General features: G+C 37.0%; 1 protein-coding gene and 1 long non-coding RNA gene across 3 annotated transcripts; both read right to left on the bottom strand.

Annotated features, from left to right (window-relative positions):
* Window positions 1–45: 45 nt before the first annotated feature.
* On the bottom strand, window positions 46–1,629 carry LOC148703307 (uncharacterized). The gene is made up of 2 exons (XR_015986842.1): window positions 878–1,629; window positions 46–370 (listed from the first exon to the last, which is right to left on the bottom strand). It is a non-coding gene; the product is annotated as an uncharacterized LOC148703307 (long non-coding RNA).
* Window positions 1,630–2,938: 1,309 nt separating this feature from the next.
* LOC103712581 (AT-rich interactive domain-containing protein 4-like) lies at window positions 2,939–16,924 on the bottom strand. 2 transcript variants are annotated; one of them, XM_088721315.1, is made up of 16 exons: window positions 15,676–16,873; window positions 15,343–15,534; window positions 12,045–12,098; window positions 11,444–11,532; window positions 11,082–11,361; window positions 10,876–10,932; window positions 8,017–8,048; window positions 6,676–6,811; window positions 6,423–6,596; window positions 5,434–6,069; window positions 5,215–5,352; window positions 5,003–5,101; window positions 4,168–4,268; window positions 3,982–4,072; window positions 3,617–3,732; window positions 2,939–3,398 (listed from the first exon to the last, which is right to left on the bottom strand). In XM_088721315.1, exons 1-16 carry the CDS (start codon window positions 15,817–15,819, stop codon window positions 3,350–3,352), a joined length of 2,388 nt encoding a protein of 795 aa, XP_088577441.1. In that variant the 5' UTR covers window positions 15,820–16,873; the 3' UTR covers window positions 2,939–3,349. The 2 variants fall into 2 exon arrangements, with proteins under 2 accessions (XP_088577441.1, XP_008797363.3); XM_008799141.5 differs by lacking the exon at window positions 2,939–3,398 and having other exon boundaries at window positions 3,438–3,732; window positions 15,676–16,924.
* Between the last annotated feature and the right edge of the window lie 1,602 nt (window positions 16,925–18,526).

The raw sequence follows: 18,526 nt of genomic DNA, 5'->3' as shown, positions 1-18,526 counted from the left end.
ACTCTGATAAGAAGATGCTAATATTCAAACTAATGAAAGAATGGATAGAACCTGTATATATAAAGCATAAGTTGCGACATGTACTTGGACAGCTTGATCCTGTTCAATTGAAGAAGGCATTCAACTGGCATTAGAAATAAAAAAAAAAAGGAAAAAGAAGATAGAGAGAGGGTTCAAAAGTCCTAGGGTGCCTGCAGTAACAAAATTCAGATCCAGACTAACGACAAGGTAAATTGAGGCTAGATTTCTCTCTCTCTCTCTCGATCACTAATCCATCAACCAGACTTCTTGCTCTTAAAGTTAGGTGCTGCAACTAGCATGGGAAACATCCCACTTCAATACGCATCCATGGCAAATCTTAGATCCACACCTGGAAAAAAAACAGCAGGAATAAGCACACAACATGTTCGTAAACATAATCCACTACAAAATCAATCTTTTCATTAGAATTTCTCTTAAAATCTGCAGAATGCTTCTATCAATTATGTTAATATCGTAAATCATCATTATACTTTTATTTCTAGTTCATCCTTCTCCCTTGCGTGCAGCTATGCGCTAAAGTATCAGAAAGTCACTCCAGAGGTGACATGTTGTAATTGGTAGAACTTTATTAGCACTATCATATATCATATCTCAAGGTGCATTTGGTTCACAACTAAAGTCAGGTTGGAATGAAATTTGAATACTAGGAGAGAGTCGGGATTGTGGTATTCCCATTCCTCTCCTAGAATTGAAATCGGAATGGAACTTCTACCAGCCAAATAATTGGAATAGAAGTCATTCATTCTCATTTTGATTTAACCACTCAAACTCTCCCAAACTAAATATACCCTAAAAAAAGTTCTCGACTCATCCATGCATTACTGAGATTGAGTACCTCCTGAGAATTTTCCCTGATGAGCAAGTTTCTCACATTTTTGTGAGAGTCATGCTCTTGCTGACTAGCTTGTGAACTTGGGTCCAAAGATATCTGATCGGCAACTGTGGACTCACAGCTTCCCACCAGATCTCCTGTAGTTACTCCGGGCGGATGCCCAGTAGACTAATATTTGGTTTCCGAGGTGGCCGTCACGACGAAAGGGCATGGAAGCAGTTGCTGTTTTGGAACATCTCTGTTGACTCGATGCCTCCATGCGGATCTTACAAAAGATTCTAGACACTAGAAGATTCACCTCTCCATTTCTTGGTGCGGAGGTTATTTGGCATACTTCTCATCCATACTATATTAGGAGGAGCTCTTCTTCATTGGAGAGTGCTGAGAAGTAGAAATCATTGTTGAAGAATTGAAGTCCACATGCAGGCTTAGAGAGATTTTCTTTTTCGCTTATTTCGGATGCATGTAATAATAGACAACATCGCCAACATCTCTCTAATGATCCAGCAATAAAGACATTTAAGTTGAATACTGGCCATGTGAATCCTAAAACCAATGTTAACTCGCACTTGAATCATGTCAAGATCGTGATAAACTGCACCAAAAATTGCAGCAAGGTTGCACAGTCTCTAGATCGAATCATGCAACATTTACAACCTGCCCTTGAGGCTCATGATAAGCTGCACTTATAATTGAGTCAAATTGCAAAAAACCTGTTTAAGTCACATCCAAATTTGTGCCAGAGTTGAATAAACCTGTCAGAAAATGAATCAAAAAAGACATTAAACTTTGCCTACTGACTTAGAAAAGGGTCTAGACCCATGAATTCTAGCAAAATAAACACTTTTAACTGATAATTGGATCTAAAACATTAAGCTAATAGAGTGAGTAAATAATATGTAGAATAGCCTGAAGCTTAACCAGCAACTATGACCGAAATAGTAGACGTTATTTGTCCACTAAAACAGGTTACGTTATATCCATACGATAAAAATAAAAAGTGACGAGGAAAACGCGCTTGCTTGCGTCATTGAGAGGGAAACTGGGATTTCCAAACCCGAGAAATTGGCATCTCAGCTCACTCTCGGGCACCTCGTACACCAGGATCTGTAAGAATTATTTATGGGATATGATTATAATAAATAATTCATGAATAAAACATTCACTAATACATTTATTCATGCATCAACTATGATCGATACATTCACCATAAGCATTACAACAACCTGTGTCAAATATATAGTGGATTTGGGCGCTCTAGCCATAATGAATCCTATTCCGACTGTAATCTTTTTCAATTACAACATTTTTATAAGCAGAAAATTAGTAACCCGGAAATCATGTCAAACCAAGATCAATTGATATCCAAATAGAACATATTCGAACTTCTCCTAGAATGGTTATCGATGCGAAATTCAATTCAATAAGTAATTTAAAGAAAAAATTTGTCAGTCAAGTACGACGGAAAGATAGTTTCGTTCTTCAGAGTCATTCAGAATCAATTGCCATTACTTTCAAAAAAACAACTGCTACTAGGAATCAGATTCCATTCCAACTCTACCTATGTTATTTCAAGATACAAACTGCAACTTTTATGTTCATCCAATCAATGCGCTATTTTTTCTGCTTGTATTGGTGCTATTTACTTTGATCGTTGGATCAATAGGAATTTCTTTTGATCAAGCAATATTCTTTTATGCAATGCATTACAAGAGGGCCTCCTATGGATTTCTCCAACTCAATGAATTAAGATTGATCGGTCCTTTCTTCTCCTTCATCACAACGATTCTTCCCCATTCAAGAATCATTGTTTTTGTCTTCTTTCCGTCTCTTGGTCCATCCATATTTATTAAGGAATATCCATGGGCTACATTGATATCAACTTGTAAGAACACAAGCAAACATATATATTTAGTCACACCTTGGTTATTTGCCAAAAACATCTTAAATTTTTATACAAGACTAAGACTATGAAATCCAAATAATATCTTCTAGTTAGCTTTTTTAAATAAAATTCTGATTGTTATGCAACCAAATCAAAAAATTTAAAAAAAATCAATCAACTTAACATTAAAAATACTAATTTATTTAGATGGATTGTCAAAATGATAAATAATAGCTGTTATTTACAATTTTCCCTCTAAAACTGTTATTTCCATTGCACAAGAGCCATCAAACTGGAGAGAACACTTCACGGCCAGCCATGGCTACATACAACATAATAAAAGGCCTCCAAAACCACCTACCAGCCGTTATTTTACTATCATATGCAAGAAAAATAGATTACTACTATATAGAACCATTCACATCTGTTGCAGGTTATTCATGACCAATCCCACCATTCCAATGAAACTCAAATTCAGAAGTTCGATGGCTTTTTCTCTCTCTTTGCTTTCCTTCTCCCCACCATTCTCTAATTCCAAATGCATGAGATACAGTATTAAATTTAAACGAGCCATCAACTTGTGACCTTTTTTATTTTTTTATTTTGTTGGAGTCTGAGAACATAGAAGCTATCCTGCAACTGCATCACGAACGAAAACCAGAGATGAGATCGAACCGATTAGGCAAAGAACGAAGTAATTATTTTCTTTCTCTTATGTGTAGCTATGCACTATATTTAGATTTTGGACTGCGCTAAACCTTGATGAAACAACAATGAGAATATTACAAGTGAACCCCTAAACAAATTGGGGCCCCTCTATTATCAAAAACAGAAAAAGAAGAAGAAATTACACATGCCGTGAAACAGTGGATGTATTCGAAAAACCATTGACCATTTTTTGTGGTTTTTTCTTATAATTCGATAGGCTACAGTGAGGGCATATGTATTCCAACCCGTCTGTCTTTGCATAGTCCTGTAATTACATCAAATCGAACACAGGTGTAAGAACATTTTAGGACAATCAAATCCTACAAATAGTTACAAATACTACGACATGCAAGGTACTTTGTATGCGTTGTTTAACTCGGAAGAGTAATCAAAAGATTTTAACAATATTGAAACTACCAATATATAAAAGCAAGAGCTCTCAAGGATGCTAGTAAAATGGACAGCAGATAAAGATGTTTCAGATTGTAAAGCAATCTGCAGGAAGCTAACGCACCTTGAAAGTACCGAGGCCTTGTCGTCGATCGCAACCGAAGTGGGCCCATTCACCGCATAAGCCGCAGTTAACCCAATCACCAGGAGCGCTACTGGTGAAAGACTCAATATACTCCAATATCAGAGTTGATTTTGAGAACAAAGGGGAAGCATCAAACAAAAAGCAAGGAAAAAAGTTACTACATACCTGTGACACAGCAAGCAACACTCTCCATCCACATCATCATGTGCTAATTCATATTCCAGCAAATAGGTTTCATAATGCCTTTTGAGGGTATTTCCTACACCCTGAAAAAATATACAGGAAAAATGAAGAAAAAGGAGAATAATTAGTTCTCCAGCATTTTTGTATGCATGACTCCAATTATGACAATAGCGTCGATATGAAATATAAGAAAATTAATTCAGATAAAGGTTATAAGGTTCGCCTTCTCCATATCGGACTCTATACCGGTGCCATACTGGTATAGTGTCGGTATATCTAGCATAGAGGTCAATTCGGTGTACCGAGTACCGAGCCTCATACCGAGTCTCGATTTAATACCAATTCGGTGTGTACCAGCACAGCAAGCCATAGGTCACTTATTTAAGTGTCTGTGATAAAAGAGAATCTAATTATCCACATCTGAACAACTTTTCTTATATAACTATGATATCATTTATCAAAATAATGAACATAAGTTGCACGCTGTTCATCCTTTGTTGACATCAGTCTCATAGGCCACCACTACAAAAACCCAAGGAAAACAGCCCTCCACCCACTGGGCCCCACCTCACAACCCACATGCTGTGCCAGCATGTGGTACCAGAGACTAGAACCTGCAATTCCTGGACCTCCCATAATTGATATGCCCAAAAAAAAAAAATATACATGCAATGAACTCTAAAATCTAGTAAGTGTTTTTAAGTCATAGTAGATCTGCTATAATTTTGCATAAGCTATAAAAATGCAGCTTGGTGTGCAGCAGGCACCGGCAACTAATAGCAACATGAAACGTATATATACAAAAAGAGAAACATACAGTCATTCTATTGATCATTGTATGGTTGCGCATCTTTGAGAAAACTTGGCCTTTCCAATTTATGCCATTTCCAACATAAAAGCCTCCTCTTGACACCACCTGGCGCAAGAGATACTTTGAGTCATAATTTCAAAAAGTAATCAAGGAGAAACATGATAGCCATAGTAAGCCTGTAAAAAATATGCACAAAAATTTTCCAGATAAAGGTTAACCTCTCTGTACAAATTGTACAGGTCCAGGCGCTTTGCGTTTAGTATGGCATCGGGAAATTCGGATATCCCTCCCTGGGGGACAAGCCGGCTGTGGCCCCTTTGGATTAAAAACTGCATCACATCCCTCAGGAAGTCTTCCTAGAGAAGACAATTCAATAAGCTTAAATAAGCATATGATTGAGCTTCTCACTGACAAATAGATGGTTCAGAATTGCTTACTTCAGGACAAATTTGAATGGGCAACCGGTTACAGCCATGCTTCTTCATTGGCAGTGGGTTCAGTGAAATTATCTGTTGAGCATGGAATGAACTGGACAAGGATTTTCTGTGTGTCGATGGGGCAGCTGGCATTGAACTATGCTTCACTGATGGAACTATTGACAAGTTAGGCTTCACCTGGTTCCCTTCATATCCATCAGTTTCAGGTATTCCTGAAAAAGGCAGCATTTTGTGCTTCCGAGAGTGAGGAATGGGCCTCATTGCAGTGACCTTTGATCTTTGCCTCATAGGCGAGATGGTCAAAGGAGACCTTTCAAACGATATCTTTGCCCTCTTGCCATTTTTATCGGCATTTGCGCCAGCCACCCCATTTTCACCAACATTATTGATAGGGGTGACAGGATTTGATTCTAATCTTGGTTTGGACCTTTCTTTAGTTACAGAGGAAGACCATCTCGGCAAACAAAATTTGGCATCATCTTCCATAGGCAAATCTGAGCCCCGTCTTGTACAGAAGAAAAGAAGGCGATCTGAATCTTCTTTTTCGAAAGCAGCAACAGGAGTACCCTGAATACTTGCAATGCCAAGTGTGACCAAGCTACGATAAGAGACTTCAGGTGCAAGATGCTTCATAACCTGTGATTCATATGAACAAGCAACAAGCAGGCCATTATATAAAAAATATATGTCAAATTCATTGTAGGATTTAGGAACCAGAAGCCGAGCTAATACTTAGGTAGCAATTTATGTTAGCATCAACAGCCCTAGCTACTGAATATATAATTTAGCCAGCAGAGTTCTCTCTACCTTGGGATTACAGTAATAGCAAGGCAGGAACTTATTTCAAGTGTGTCACTCAAAAAAAAATGCTATTGACGAGTTGACCAATTCAGGAAAACATTGGAAAAAGATATAAGAATATATGATGTAAGAATCAAAAGAATCAGTCAATATTGAGATGAGTGAAAACGGGAAAACAAGATAGCAACCTGGGCAGCCCAAGTAGGGACTTTCATGCAAACTTCAAATGCTGGTGCTCCACAAGCTATGGAAACAGAATTTAAAGGCTCAAGTCGAGATGGATTGCTTTCCTCATAATTTGGCAGAGCATGAACTAGCTGACTCTTTTCAATGAGTTCATTCTTGATGTGGGATTCCAAAAGCTGCAATTGAGCACTTAATGATTTACCAACATGAAGCTTAATATCTCACAGAAAGTCAAATAATACTAAAAGCTTGTACCTGATCGTCAAAACAAGTCTGTGCACTACCAGAGACCAAAAGTGAGATATGAGCAGAACTGCAAGTTGTGATATCACAACGCATCGTCACAACCCCACGAGAAAAAGTCCCAGCTTGAAGGGGCGGTGGCGCAGCACTGGCAGAGAACAAATCCCATCAATGAGCTCACTGTCTTATGATGTCATTGGAAAAGGGGGAAAAAGCAATAATGCCTCTACCGTTCATAATAAAAAGCATGATAATAAATAAATAAATAAAGATATAGCTAAACTTCAAACTTTTAGCCCATGTTCATTTCAGTTCATAAGAGTTTATACACACCTTGGAAAACCCAGGGAACCAATCAACTGAAAAAAAATGTCTTCCTGTTATTTTAAGTTGTTAAATGTCAAAGTATTTTGAAATTTAAAAGATTTAGGCTAGGAAATTTTCATATACATGATATCTTTGTAAGTAATTTCAATTTAAATTTCCTTCAATAGGTGATACTGTTCTTATATGGACATTTGAATCGATGCTATGCATGTAAGTTAGAGACATTTGTGACAGTTTCTGGATGGAGATAAGTGCAAGAGTTTTCCTTGAGATACTGCTAATTAGCATGCGTTTATTATATGCAGAGTATCCACAGATGTATATCTACACTAAATGCCCCTTATACTTCTCTCCCTAAAATAATGAATTGGAGAATGACAGTTACAAGGGACATCTAACAATTATGAAATGAAGTATGAATAGACGCTTAGTGTAATACCAAGCCCAATTATCAAGTTCAATCTTAACCATTCATATCATCTAAGCATCATCAGCACAGGGCCCATGCTGGTGGATCTAATAGAGTAGCCAGGGATGCGGCTGGCCTGCATTAAGGCCAAGCAATCCTCAAACACTTCATATAACCTCATCTCCATTAGTAAGAAAGTTCTAGAAAAGAGAGAAGCCACAAACCCAAATAATACAAGTAGTTTCAGAAATTAAGCAATGACCTAAATCCCAAAAGAGCGCAGAAGCAATTGCATATCCAAGTGCAAAAATGGGGCCAATCACTACTGATTTTTGCATGAGAATAAGAATACGACTGCCCTTCTATTAAGCATATGAGCCACTATAGACATCTTTCTTTACCAATCTTACCATGAGGCATCGGCGGGTCAGATTTATCATAATAACAAAAACATAACAGCTTGTCGAAGGAATGAGAATGAAAATGACTTGTGGATAGAGCAGGTAGACAATGATTACAAAAAAAAAATGCAACACTATCTCAAATCCCAATGCATCATTGGTGAAGGCCATGCTTGTAACCTCCACCACAGCACTAGAGACAGCTTAAAAATATACCTGACTCGGTTATGAAGTTTACTCCCCCGAATCTGTAAACAGTAGCAAAAAAAATGAGTAAGAGGAATTATAATGCAAGCTACTAATGCCAATACAAAATGCCAGGCACAAAGGGGAAAAGAAAAATAGCAATCAGAATAAAGCAAACCAAGATATATGTCAGGACGTAGTCTTAAGAACTGGATCATCATTGATTTAATCTCCTTTAGTTTAGGACAGCTGTAAATTGTTAATTACTTTGTCTTGGTGAATATATATACACAGACATACATTCATACATACACACATATATAAATACAGATTTACAAGTATATATGTATGCAAGTATGTATATATGTTTGTATACATGTATATGAAGAAAGACCATGGCAGTTCATTCCAAGTCCTGAGTAATTGTATGCCTTTTTGCCCAAGTTGAAATGCTCCTGAAGCTATATGTTCAACACACATGCGAAGAGGCTGTAGAGGAAAGGCTTGGTAGCTAAGGGAGGAATAAAGGGGGCAAAAAGCAGAAGCTAGGGTCAGGAAGACAGTGATATGGGTTGACTTAATATCAACTCTAAGTCTCTTTTTCTCAAACCTGAAGCAGTTCCTAGGAAGAGGGGCCCGACCAAATAAACAATCTCTACTAGCTGAAACTTTTATATACACTTTGCAACTAATAAGATGGCATAAGGTCTACATAGTTTATGTCACGATGCCTCTGAAAAGCGTTGTTTATGGCACCATTCTCATCATAATGCGGATACATATAATGAAAGAATGCAGACCCTTATTGGATTCAAGATAGCGAATGGAATTTGGTCAAAAGAACTAGGACTAAAAAGTATAAAGAAAGGCAGTCATGGGAGACTTAAAGTCAGTTATAAAATAATGCAGGGAAGTACCAAAGATAACATATCGTCTCCCTGAAATTTCAATCTAAATCCCATGAATCATGCTTCATATGGTGAAGGAAGAGGTGTTGTAAACGCATTATATTTTCCACCTCCTGCTGTACTGACTTGCCATGTTAAACGTGCATGTTTGGTTTCCATAAGAACTTGAAAGCATGGAGAAGAGTGTACAGGGTGTAGGATTAGGGCAACAACAAGTGCTTCATTATCTAACGAGACAAGAATGTAATGGCCTGTGGGTCCATGTACTAGAAATGGAAGGACAGGGTCTGCAGAAAATAATTTCTTAATGATATATAATAAATTATAAATATGTATATATGTATGCACTAGTTATAATGAACATACAAATACACGCTACTATTAAAGATTTTAGATATAGGAAAATTTTAAAAAGACTTTATGGATTAGGACCTAATATGTGTTCTATATAAAATTGTTCAAGATTAATTTGGTATATTACGTTCTTAATCTAGACAAGCTTAAGTTTTATTATGACAAGCAAATTGCTATGAATTTCAATCTTGGAGGGCGTGGGACTCATATTACACATAAAACTATAAAATTCACAAGAAGAGTCCCCCCCTTGGACTCCTTAAGAGTTCAATAATTTTTGGGTACTTTTCTATAGAAAGCATGGTTTAAACCTCTAAATATAAATCTACTTAGAGTTATCACAGCAATTGAAAAGTTGGAAACAGTGGTCACTTCTAATAAAGTATTAGGATATAGTATACATTGTAAATATATGTTACATCAGGTACAAAGGGTGCTTTGGATTGGAATTGGCACATCCACCGTGTTGGGATAACCTTGGGGGATAGGGCAAGCATCTATTTTATAGTTGGTAGGGAATGCCACGATTTGGAAGAAATTTTCTTTTTGAAAAAATATGGCATTTATAATGGGTTTAATATCTTAATTTGCTTTGTAAGATAGTATAGGAAAAGCAAATGAATTTAGAGTAGCATCGGTGAAACATGGGTTGAAGTACCAAAATTGGTATGCCTGAGGTATGAAGAGGTGCAGTAGAGTGTTGTACGCTACTATACTAATACACAATATTCCTCTTAGTGCAGACACAACAAAAATAAGATGTTATACATATACTGGCATGGTTTGGTAAGGTTGCTCCAATGTGCAGAGGTCATAAGTTCGAAACATTAAAATAGCCTCTCCACGGTAAGGCTGTGTGTCTCTAACCTTTCCCACACCCCACAATGGGGGCAGCCTTGTGTATTAGGCTGCCCTACCATAAGTTGGCATGGTTAGGCACCAAGGGGTGTACCAATACAAGCACCTTAAGGGTACAATACAGTACAGCTAGCACAAACCAGTGTGCACATACTTAAATCCAAGAGTGGAAGCAACGAATGTTAGTGTACATGCACTAGATATATTTTCTGGAAAAAATCTCCCTCTCCCCTCCTCGATTGTTATACTATGTATCATTCTTTATAAAAGATCTCTTATTTGCTGCATGCCCATTGAAACTAAAAAACACTTAAATCTATTCTTTACTAATTCCCAAGTGCTCGAAGACTCCATGTCCATCCTGAATTCAAACTATTTTCAGATTTACTACCTGCCATACCTGTTTTCAATCAGATATATAGTAAAATCATCAAGGAATCTCTCAAGACTCCACCATTCCATTTTGAAGATTTGAAACACTAACTCATAGGTTTCATCCACCTTTGTTTTAAAAATCCCCTAAAACGTTTACAATGCTATGAACTACAATGACTTTGCCAAATCATCCTAAAAGGACAACTGAAAAATGAGATAGTGATTTTCCAGCTGAAATTATAACTAGACCATAGTGATAGATTATGAAAAAGACAGGGATCGACAACGTTTTTTGTCTATACATGTTAGGCAAGAAGTTTTAAACTCAACCATAATGACACAATAAATTAAAAAGATTCTGTAACTTGAATAATTATTTTTTCAGCATACTTACTTCAATATTCAGGAGGGCATTCAAACCGTCTTCTAAAGAACCCAGCAGACATGCATCCTGGAAAATAAGGAAACAAATAGCCGATAAAATATGTATTATGATAAGTTATGACAAATGTTTATGAAATAGATACGGAATAGATTAGGCTAAGCAGCAAGGAAGCAGCAAGGAGGGGGGAGAGGGTAATTATATAAACTCAAGCTCACCAAGGTGCAGGGCAGTCCACAAACCAGAAACCTCATGTCCACATCCTCATCATAAATTTTTATAGCAGGAAGAGCTTCAGATGAGCCTTCTTCTTCTTCTTCGCCCATATCCTTCTCTGCAGGAGTTATATTGATCTTTGGAGCATCTCCTAGTAGACGGGGCGCAAGCTTACCACTAGCCTTCTGGCCATTATCTGGCAAAACATGATTATTCCGTACACAGTATAGCCGGAAAGATGCATGTGCAAGTTGAAAAGCATCCCATGTATGGCTATATGAACTGAACCCAACAAAAAGCTGACATTAGACTGCATGAAGTTCCTTGGATGGAGGAAGAGAAACAGATTAACAAATGACCATACCTCTGTACAACTGATAGCAATGCTTGGCGAAAGTGCGAAGCAGCATAAGATGAAAATGCATTCTTCCAATATATTACATATGGTACCCCCTGACAATTTAAAAAATAAAAAATAAAAAATTTGGACCACCACTTGGCCTATTTTGAAAGTGAGAAATGGGGTGCTCTCTGAAAAATAGCATCATTGTCATATTCATAACACAGTGAAAGCTCAATGAGCAGAAATATATTGAGAAAAAGGTAAGAATTGGTAATAAGATCATATAAACTGTCTTAATGCCAAAACAATAGAAGGGAAAGGGCAATCAATAAATAATAGAAATTGCGATCAAAATATATGAGCATAAGTGCCACCAAAAAATATGGATATTTCAAAGACAACAAGAAATAAAATCTACACATTTCCAGCTCCTACTTGTAAATCAAAAAGATCTAATAAAGAAACAAAAATCACCAAAAAAAGCTGGATATTTCAAAGAACACAAGAAATAAAATCTGCACATTTCCAGCTCCTACTTGTAAATCAAAAAGATCTAATAAAGAAAAAAAAATCACCAAGTAGTAGGAAGCGTGATATTCAGTACATATTTGTAAACATTCACCTTGAAGTGAAGTGCCTGTGCAAGTTTTTCACTGTTTGGGACCTCCAAATAAACCTGCATCAAGATTTTAGATGGTCAGATGCCAGAAAATGATATGTTCTAGAAGTACCAATACTAATACTTGAGTAAATTTATACATGTATTTGCTCATATATAAACACAAATGTACGCATGCATGTGGATAAAAACAGATGAAAATAAAGATAGAGTCACATAGTGCAAATTAATGAAATATTGCAAAAACTGAATGTCACTATACTATAATCAATCACAGTATAGAAACCTAAAATCAGCATAGAATAAATTGAAAGGGTAAAAAGAATGATTTCATTTGACACCCGATGATTTCTATACATTAACCATTCCAAAACACGAAACTACGAAAAAAGATCACTTAAATTTGAGTAGTAATGTCATTTTGAACCTAGGGAGAAACTAGATTATTGCTCAAAGTATGTGACTGATTTATGCAACTAACATGGGTAAGCAATTCCTATCCAACAATCCGTTGCTACTACTAACAACCACTATAGATATGATCAAGTAGAGAATTAGAAAAACCTCTCTTAATAAGAAAATTATAGCATTTTCAGGGGACATGCAATTATTATTTCATGTCATAAATGTTGAGCTGCCGTTATCAAAAGTATCCCTACAATCAGATGTTCCATCAATGAGGCATCACTAATGCCTAATTCTGACTGCCAAAACTAGACTATCAATAATACGATAATAAAGATCAAAGCATGGTCCTAAAAACTCAAATACGCCCTTCAAAATATAGTTCATATGGGCTACTAGAACCCAGTATATGAACAACAGGAACATAAATAGCATGATAGCTACCTTAAATGGCATGCTTAAGGACAGTTAATACTGGTTCAGAAAACCCATGGAACAATTGGAAGGGTTTAAATGAGTATTGATATTAAGAACAAATAGATAGAGATTGTCCACTTACATCTAGAAATATGAAGCTATAGGGTAATCCATTTTGATTAATATCATACAAAACGTACTAAGAAATATGAAGCTATAGGGTAATCCATTTTGATTAATATCATACAAAACGTACTAAGCGAAGGATTTATAAACTGGCGGTCAATACGGTACTGTCGTAATTGTATCATTCCAATGCGAAAAGCAACACGAGTACTGGTGCTAGAACACCAAAACTAGTAACACTGGTGCATACCGACCATACAAGTTGATACCGGTCAGTATTGGCAGCACCGTATTTGATCATACTAGGTCAGCATCCATGACTTTTCAGTCTATTTGATACTCTAAGTCTCCGCATGTACCAATTAGTACCGGTACAAATGAGTCCCCGCCGCCTTTCATCTTGCCTTTGTTACGCAAGACGCCAACAAAGAACCTTGGCCCTCTCGCTTAAGGGTTTGGCTAACTTGAGGATGTCACGTGGAAGCTTTCCTAAATCCATTTTTCGGAGCCGGGATCAAAACGACTTATATCATACCAACACTATACCATTCAAGTTTGGTATGTACCATTGGTATCGGTACCATACCAATACCATACCGTGTTGACAACTAGCATAGGTTTTGGTGCTAGTTTTTAAGCTTTGTACTAAGCAGAAAATATGCCTATAAAAATCACTATCGCTAGAAAGAAATATTTGAATTTTCCTCTTTTTTCTGATAAAGAGGCTCAAAGCTGACCTAATTTATTAAAGAATGAAAGAATCAGATGCTTTATGTAGGAGTAAAGAGAGAAGGCTTATAGCAAGGAATTAAGCTGAAAGGAGTATCACAACTATACCACAATTCATCCTATTTTTCGAATTATAGCAAGCACCCCATTTTTAATAAGGATTAAATTATTTGCATAAGATGATGGATGGGGGCGAAGCTTTCCTAAGAAAAATACAATCATTCCTCTCTATCAGCAAGCAACAGCAAGTTGCTAGAATCACCTGATCTCGTCTATTTTTAAGAGATCTAGGGATAAATTTTCTTCTCTATTTAATCCATTAATCAAATAAGGAAGAAGCCCTACCTTTGATAGCCAACTTGCACCTGAGTTCAGTCTAAATAGATTTCGAGAAGCTGCAACTTAAGAAAGATGGTTAGCAGTCTCTACCAGACAGTTGCAAAGAGAACATCCTCCTGAGAGCTGCCAACCCTTTCGGGCAAGGTTCTCCTATTTATGTATCTTGTTTTTTATGAATTCAACATTGGCCTACTTCTTTGGATTGATAACTTGAAATCAGCAGGGAACCACCTTAGTGGCTTCATGTTCCAAAAACACTTCTATAAATATCAATATAACTAGAAACATATTGGGTAAAGATAAAAAAATTGAAATCAATGTTGGCCTATTTCTTTTGAGTTCAGCAGGAAACAACCTTACTGGCATTATGCTCCAAAAACAAATGTTGGGCATGGTTTAGGTCCACGGTGCACACTGAGCGCATGAGTGCAATCAATAAGCCTTAAATTTGTTTTGAAATCATTACATGGAGGTATATCAACATAAAATCTTCATATTTATATCAATATTCTAACTGATATATTTTCATACAATAGTCAGGGCACTGGTGCTTTTGCAAGTAATGTTGTTTAAAGACATTTTAGCAATTATAATCTTGTAACGTGAATTTTTGATACCATATCTTTATGAATAGGAATGCATGTTCGTGGATGTTATATAGAGGAGGTGAATCAGGGTCACCATGAAACATATAAGATAAACTTTCCATTAATAGCATGAATGCACAATGATGTTGTAGGGAGAGGAAAAGCAGAACAGTGCGGTCAGCATTGCATTTGTTTTAACAACTCCCACTAAAAGCCATATTTGTTAAAGGAAATACAACCCAGCTGGTGTACAACAAAAAAGATGAAGGCATAAATTGGCACTTCATTTTGCAGCAGGAATAATCTTCTTCTTAGGGTATATCCATAACATTTCTCATATAAAGCAAGCAAAACAAACCTTTTTTTCGTGCAAAGGAGAAAAACACTACTTACCCTCATTATATAGCATACAATTACCAAATTACTACCACAACAAGATATCTCTCGACTCAAAGGATCACACAGATGCATCATTATCTGGAAGCATGCACCCATGCATGCATGCAGGCAAGGCAAATGCATATACAAATACCAAGTTATGACATTAAAGAAGATCACCATAAAGCATCAACTGAATCTACTAACCATTAATTTGAAAGCACTATAGCATTCCATTCCCCAAAAACCATCATCACATTAGACTATAGAAACAAAGGGAACACCAAAGTAATGAATGCTAGGAATTGCAGAATGCTTACAATGGTAGGTAATGGAGGACTAATAAGCGAGCTAAATGCCTGGGGGTCCAAGGCATTGAATGTTCCCCAAGTAAGAGAGCCAATTTCTTCCTCATTTTCAAGCTGCTCCCCTTGGAAGTATAGAAAATTTGGTTGCACTGATTTCTGAACTTCAGAATATTTCTCAAAGGTAGGATTGTTAAGTGTCTGAACCTGCATCGAACAACGAAGTGGAGGCAAAAAGAAAAAAAAAACATCGATTAACAGGTACTGCAAGATATATCCAGAGCTAAAACCTATTCATAAACTAAGGACAAAAAGATAAATGAAACAAATACATGAAACTACACCAACCTCTAATCTCCCGGATGAAACAAGCTCGGGAAATGGATACAGAGACCGCTGCCTCGCCTCCCCGCTCTGTCTATGGGCGAATTTCCCGCACAAAACTGCGAGGAGACTGCAGTTTTGCTTCGCGAAGCCCTGAACATGAAACATTATACACGCATGACAATGCCAAGAGGAGAATCTGCGAAGCCACTTACTTCGTCCTCCGCTATACCCAAAAATCCACACCGACCAACAACTACAACCACCAAAGAGGAACAAATCCAGAGTCTCAAATTCTCTTCCCCCCAAATCAAACCAATCCACCCAAACCACCACCAAAACGATCAAACCTTCCCCCAATCGACCCGAGAATACCACTAATCGAGGGAAAAGCGAAGAATCCGCGGCTTTTCCGGCGAGGAACTGCTCCGAAGAACAAACCCTCGGGCCAGAAAAGGGGGGAGATCGGAGGAAGAGTAAAGTAACGAAGGAAACCCTAGCAGCACACAATCACCGACCCGGCCTCCCCGTAAAGATCACACATGAGGCATAAAATAAATAAACACTACAAAAACAACAACACACTAATCATCGAAAAGGGGGAGACAAGTATTTGCATCCATCTATATCCATCTTCGAAAGCCCACACCCAAATCCGAGCCCAAACGCGATAAAAATCCCACCTTTGCGTCGCGTTTTCGCTGTCGCCGAACGAACCCAATGCCCTCTCTCCCCCACACGCCGAGTCAAACAAAACAAAGAAAAAAAAAAGTTGAGTAAAAAAAAAGGGGAGACAGAGGGAGGGGATTGGAATATTAAACAATTGGAAATCTCTATCTTTCATCAATAGAGGAAACTGGAAACAAGAATTAAGACCAAACGTGATAAAAAAAAAACAACAAACAAGTGGAGATGAGGAGGACACAAGATTCTATGGAGATCTAGGATTATAACTCGGTATTACTATCGTTGTTAGAGGGGTTAAAATATAAACCGAAATAAAATGACCAAAAAAACCTATTACTATTATGCTGCTGTTCTGAATTTTTATTAAAATGAAAAAAAAAGTTGGATTTCGACGGTGGTTTTCTTTTTGGGATTGGTTTTTTTTTTTTTTTTTGATTCGATTTATGGGCGACCGCCATTATGGTATGACTGCAGTTATTGCACGAAGTCCAATCTTTTTCCTGCCGCGCTCTTTGCCTTGGTCGATCGGTTGGATAAATCAAGATCGAGATCGATAGCGCTTGAAAAGTTGTTCGTAGAGAGCTCTGGTTCGGCCGCTGGTCTCCATGGGTTAAGAGCTGACGAGCTGGCGACCGCCGGCTCACGTGCATGAACTTTTGAAAGTTTTTGAACTTTTGAAAGTTTTTGAACTTTTGAAGGACTTTCTGCCGTATATTGAGAGAGCAACAAAGATTTGAGTAGCCTCTTATGGCTAACCATCTTAAAAAAATCTATAGAAGATCATAGACTCACGTGCATGAACTTTTGAAGGTATTTAAACTTTTAAAGAACCTTCTATTGTCTAAGCATATATGCCGAGAGGCAAATGGAGCAACAGATTGAATAGTCTTTTATGTGTCTAACCATTCTGAAGAAATTCTATAGTTGAGAGAGAGGCAACCATCCAGTGCCCTCTGGAACTTGTTATTTTTTGATTTCTTCGAGTGTATTCGTACCCGCTATGTGTGATACATCCGTTTCAGACTTTTCAGCAAGAAAAAAAAAAAAAACTTCCTCTTCTCTTTCTTGATGGTCACATAAGATAATTACAGTTGTCTTAGAGATTATGTGCACGAATCTGCATAATTTGAAAAGTATAAAATATATTATAAAATTTAGTTGCCTTATAATTAATATTATATAACTGTAACTGTTTCTTTTATTAATTTTCTAAATATAAGAGAGATAGATTAAAAAAAAGGATGGCCGCACTCACAAAGTTTCTATTATTTTTAAACTATAATAGTGCGATTTAACCATTGCCAAAAACTCATCCTTATAGAAGAAATAGATACAAAGCTTTCTATTCTTAGCAAACTTACATTTTTGGCATCAAGATATAAGAGAGGTACGTACGAAAGGATAAAGATGGAAGAGATCCGTTCTCTCTAGCATCAACATAAAAGATGGGCAAATAAAAGCTCGATGGTGAAATTGACGCACATCTCTGGTATCAATACTCGAGACTTTCTACCATCTTTGTCTTGAGCATCTCTGGTGATTGATAATGACTGCAATAGCGCATGCAAAAACGATATTAGTGGTGATAGAAATCATATATGAGATAATAATGGAAGTGGTTGACAAATAAGTGATTCTATATGTGATGGAGTGATGGACCATGAAAGTCTTCTTGAAATAATTTAGATCCACTAAAAGTTGGGGCTATGCAATTTGTATTGTTTGCCACTTATATATGCATCCAAAGCATCTTATTTGCATTGATATTTAGCAGTAGCATGACAGAAAGAGCCCTCACAAGGCCTTCTTGACAAGAAACCATTAGCCCACTTGAAACTTTTGCTTTCCGAGGGAGAGATACTACCTAGCTTGTGGCCTGTGGGCTTGCACTTATAAACATGATTTCATCTAGTTTGGTTGTGTTTAACAAAGTAGTATTACTATCCCAAGTATTTTAGGAAATAACTTATGGAAGTTGTGTGTGGAATCTGTTCTCATGCCATTTTATGAAAGTGATTTGTTCCACTGCACTTGCCAAATAGTTTCCTTTATGGTGAAAAATCAGAATGGCTAATAAACTTCTGTGGGAAAATGACAGAATTAGTTTTGATGAAAATCTTGAAAAGAACCCCAAGAGGAAGAGAACTCAAAGATAAGTAATTAATAATATATTGCAAAAGTAGGCAAA

The sequence above is a fragment of the Phoenix dactylifera genome, chromosome 5 (assembly GCF_051530095.1).
Source record: "Phoenix dactylifera cultivar Ajwa chromosome 5, Ajwa_hap1_PhDact_Kaust_v1.1, whole genome shotgun sequence".
NCBI lineage: Eukaryota > Viridiplantae > Streptophyta > Magnoliopsida > Arecales > Arecaceae > Phoenix > Phoenix dactylifera.
Note: the sequence above shows the minus strand (reverse complement) of the source record. Positions and strands in the feature narration are given on the sequence as shown.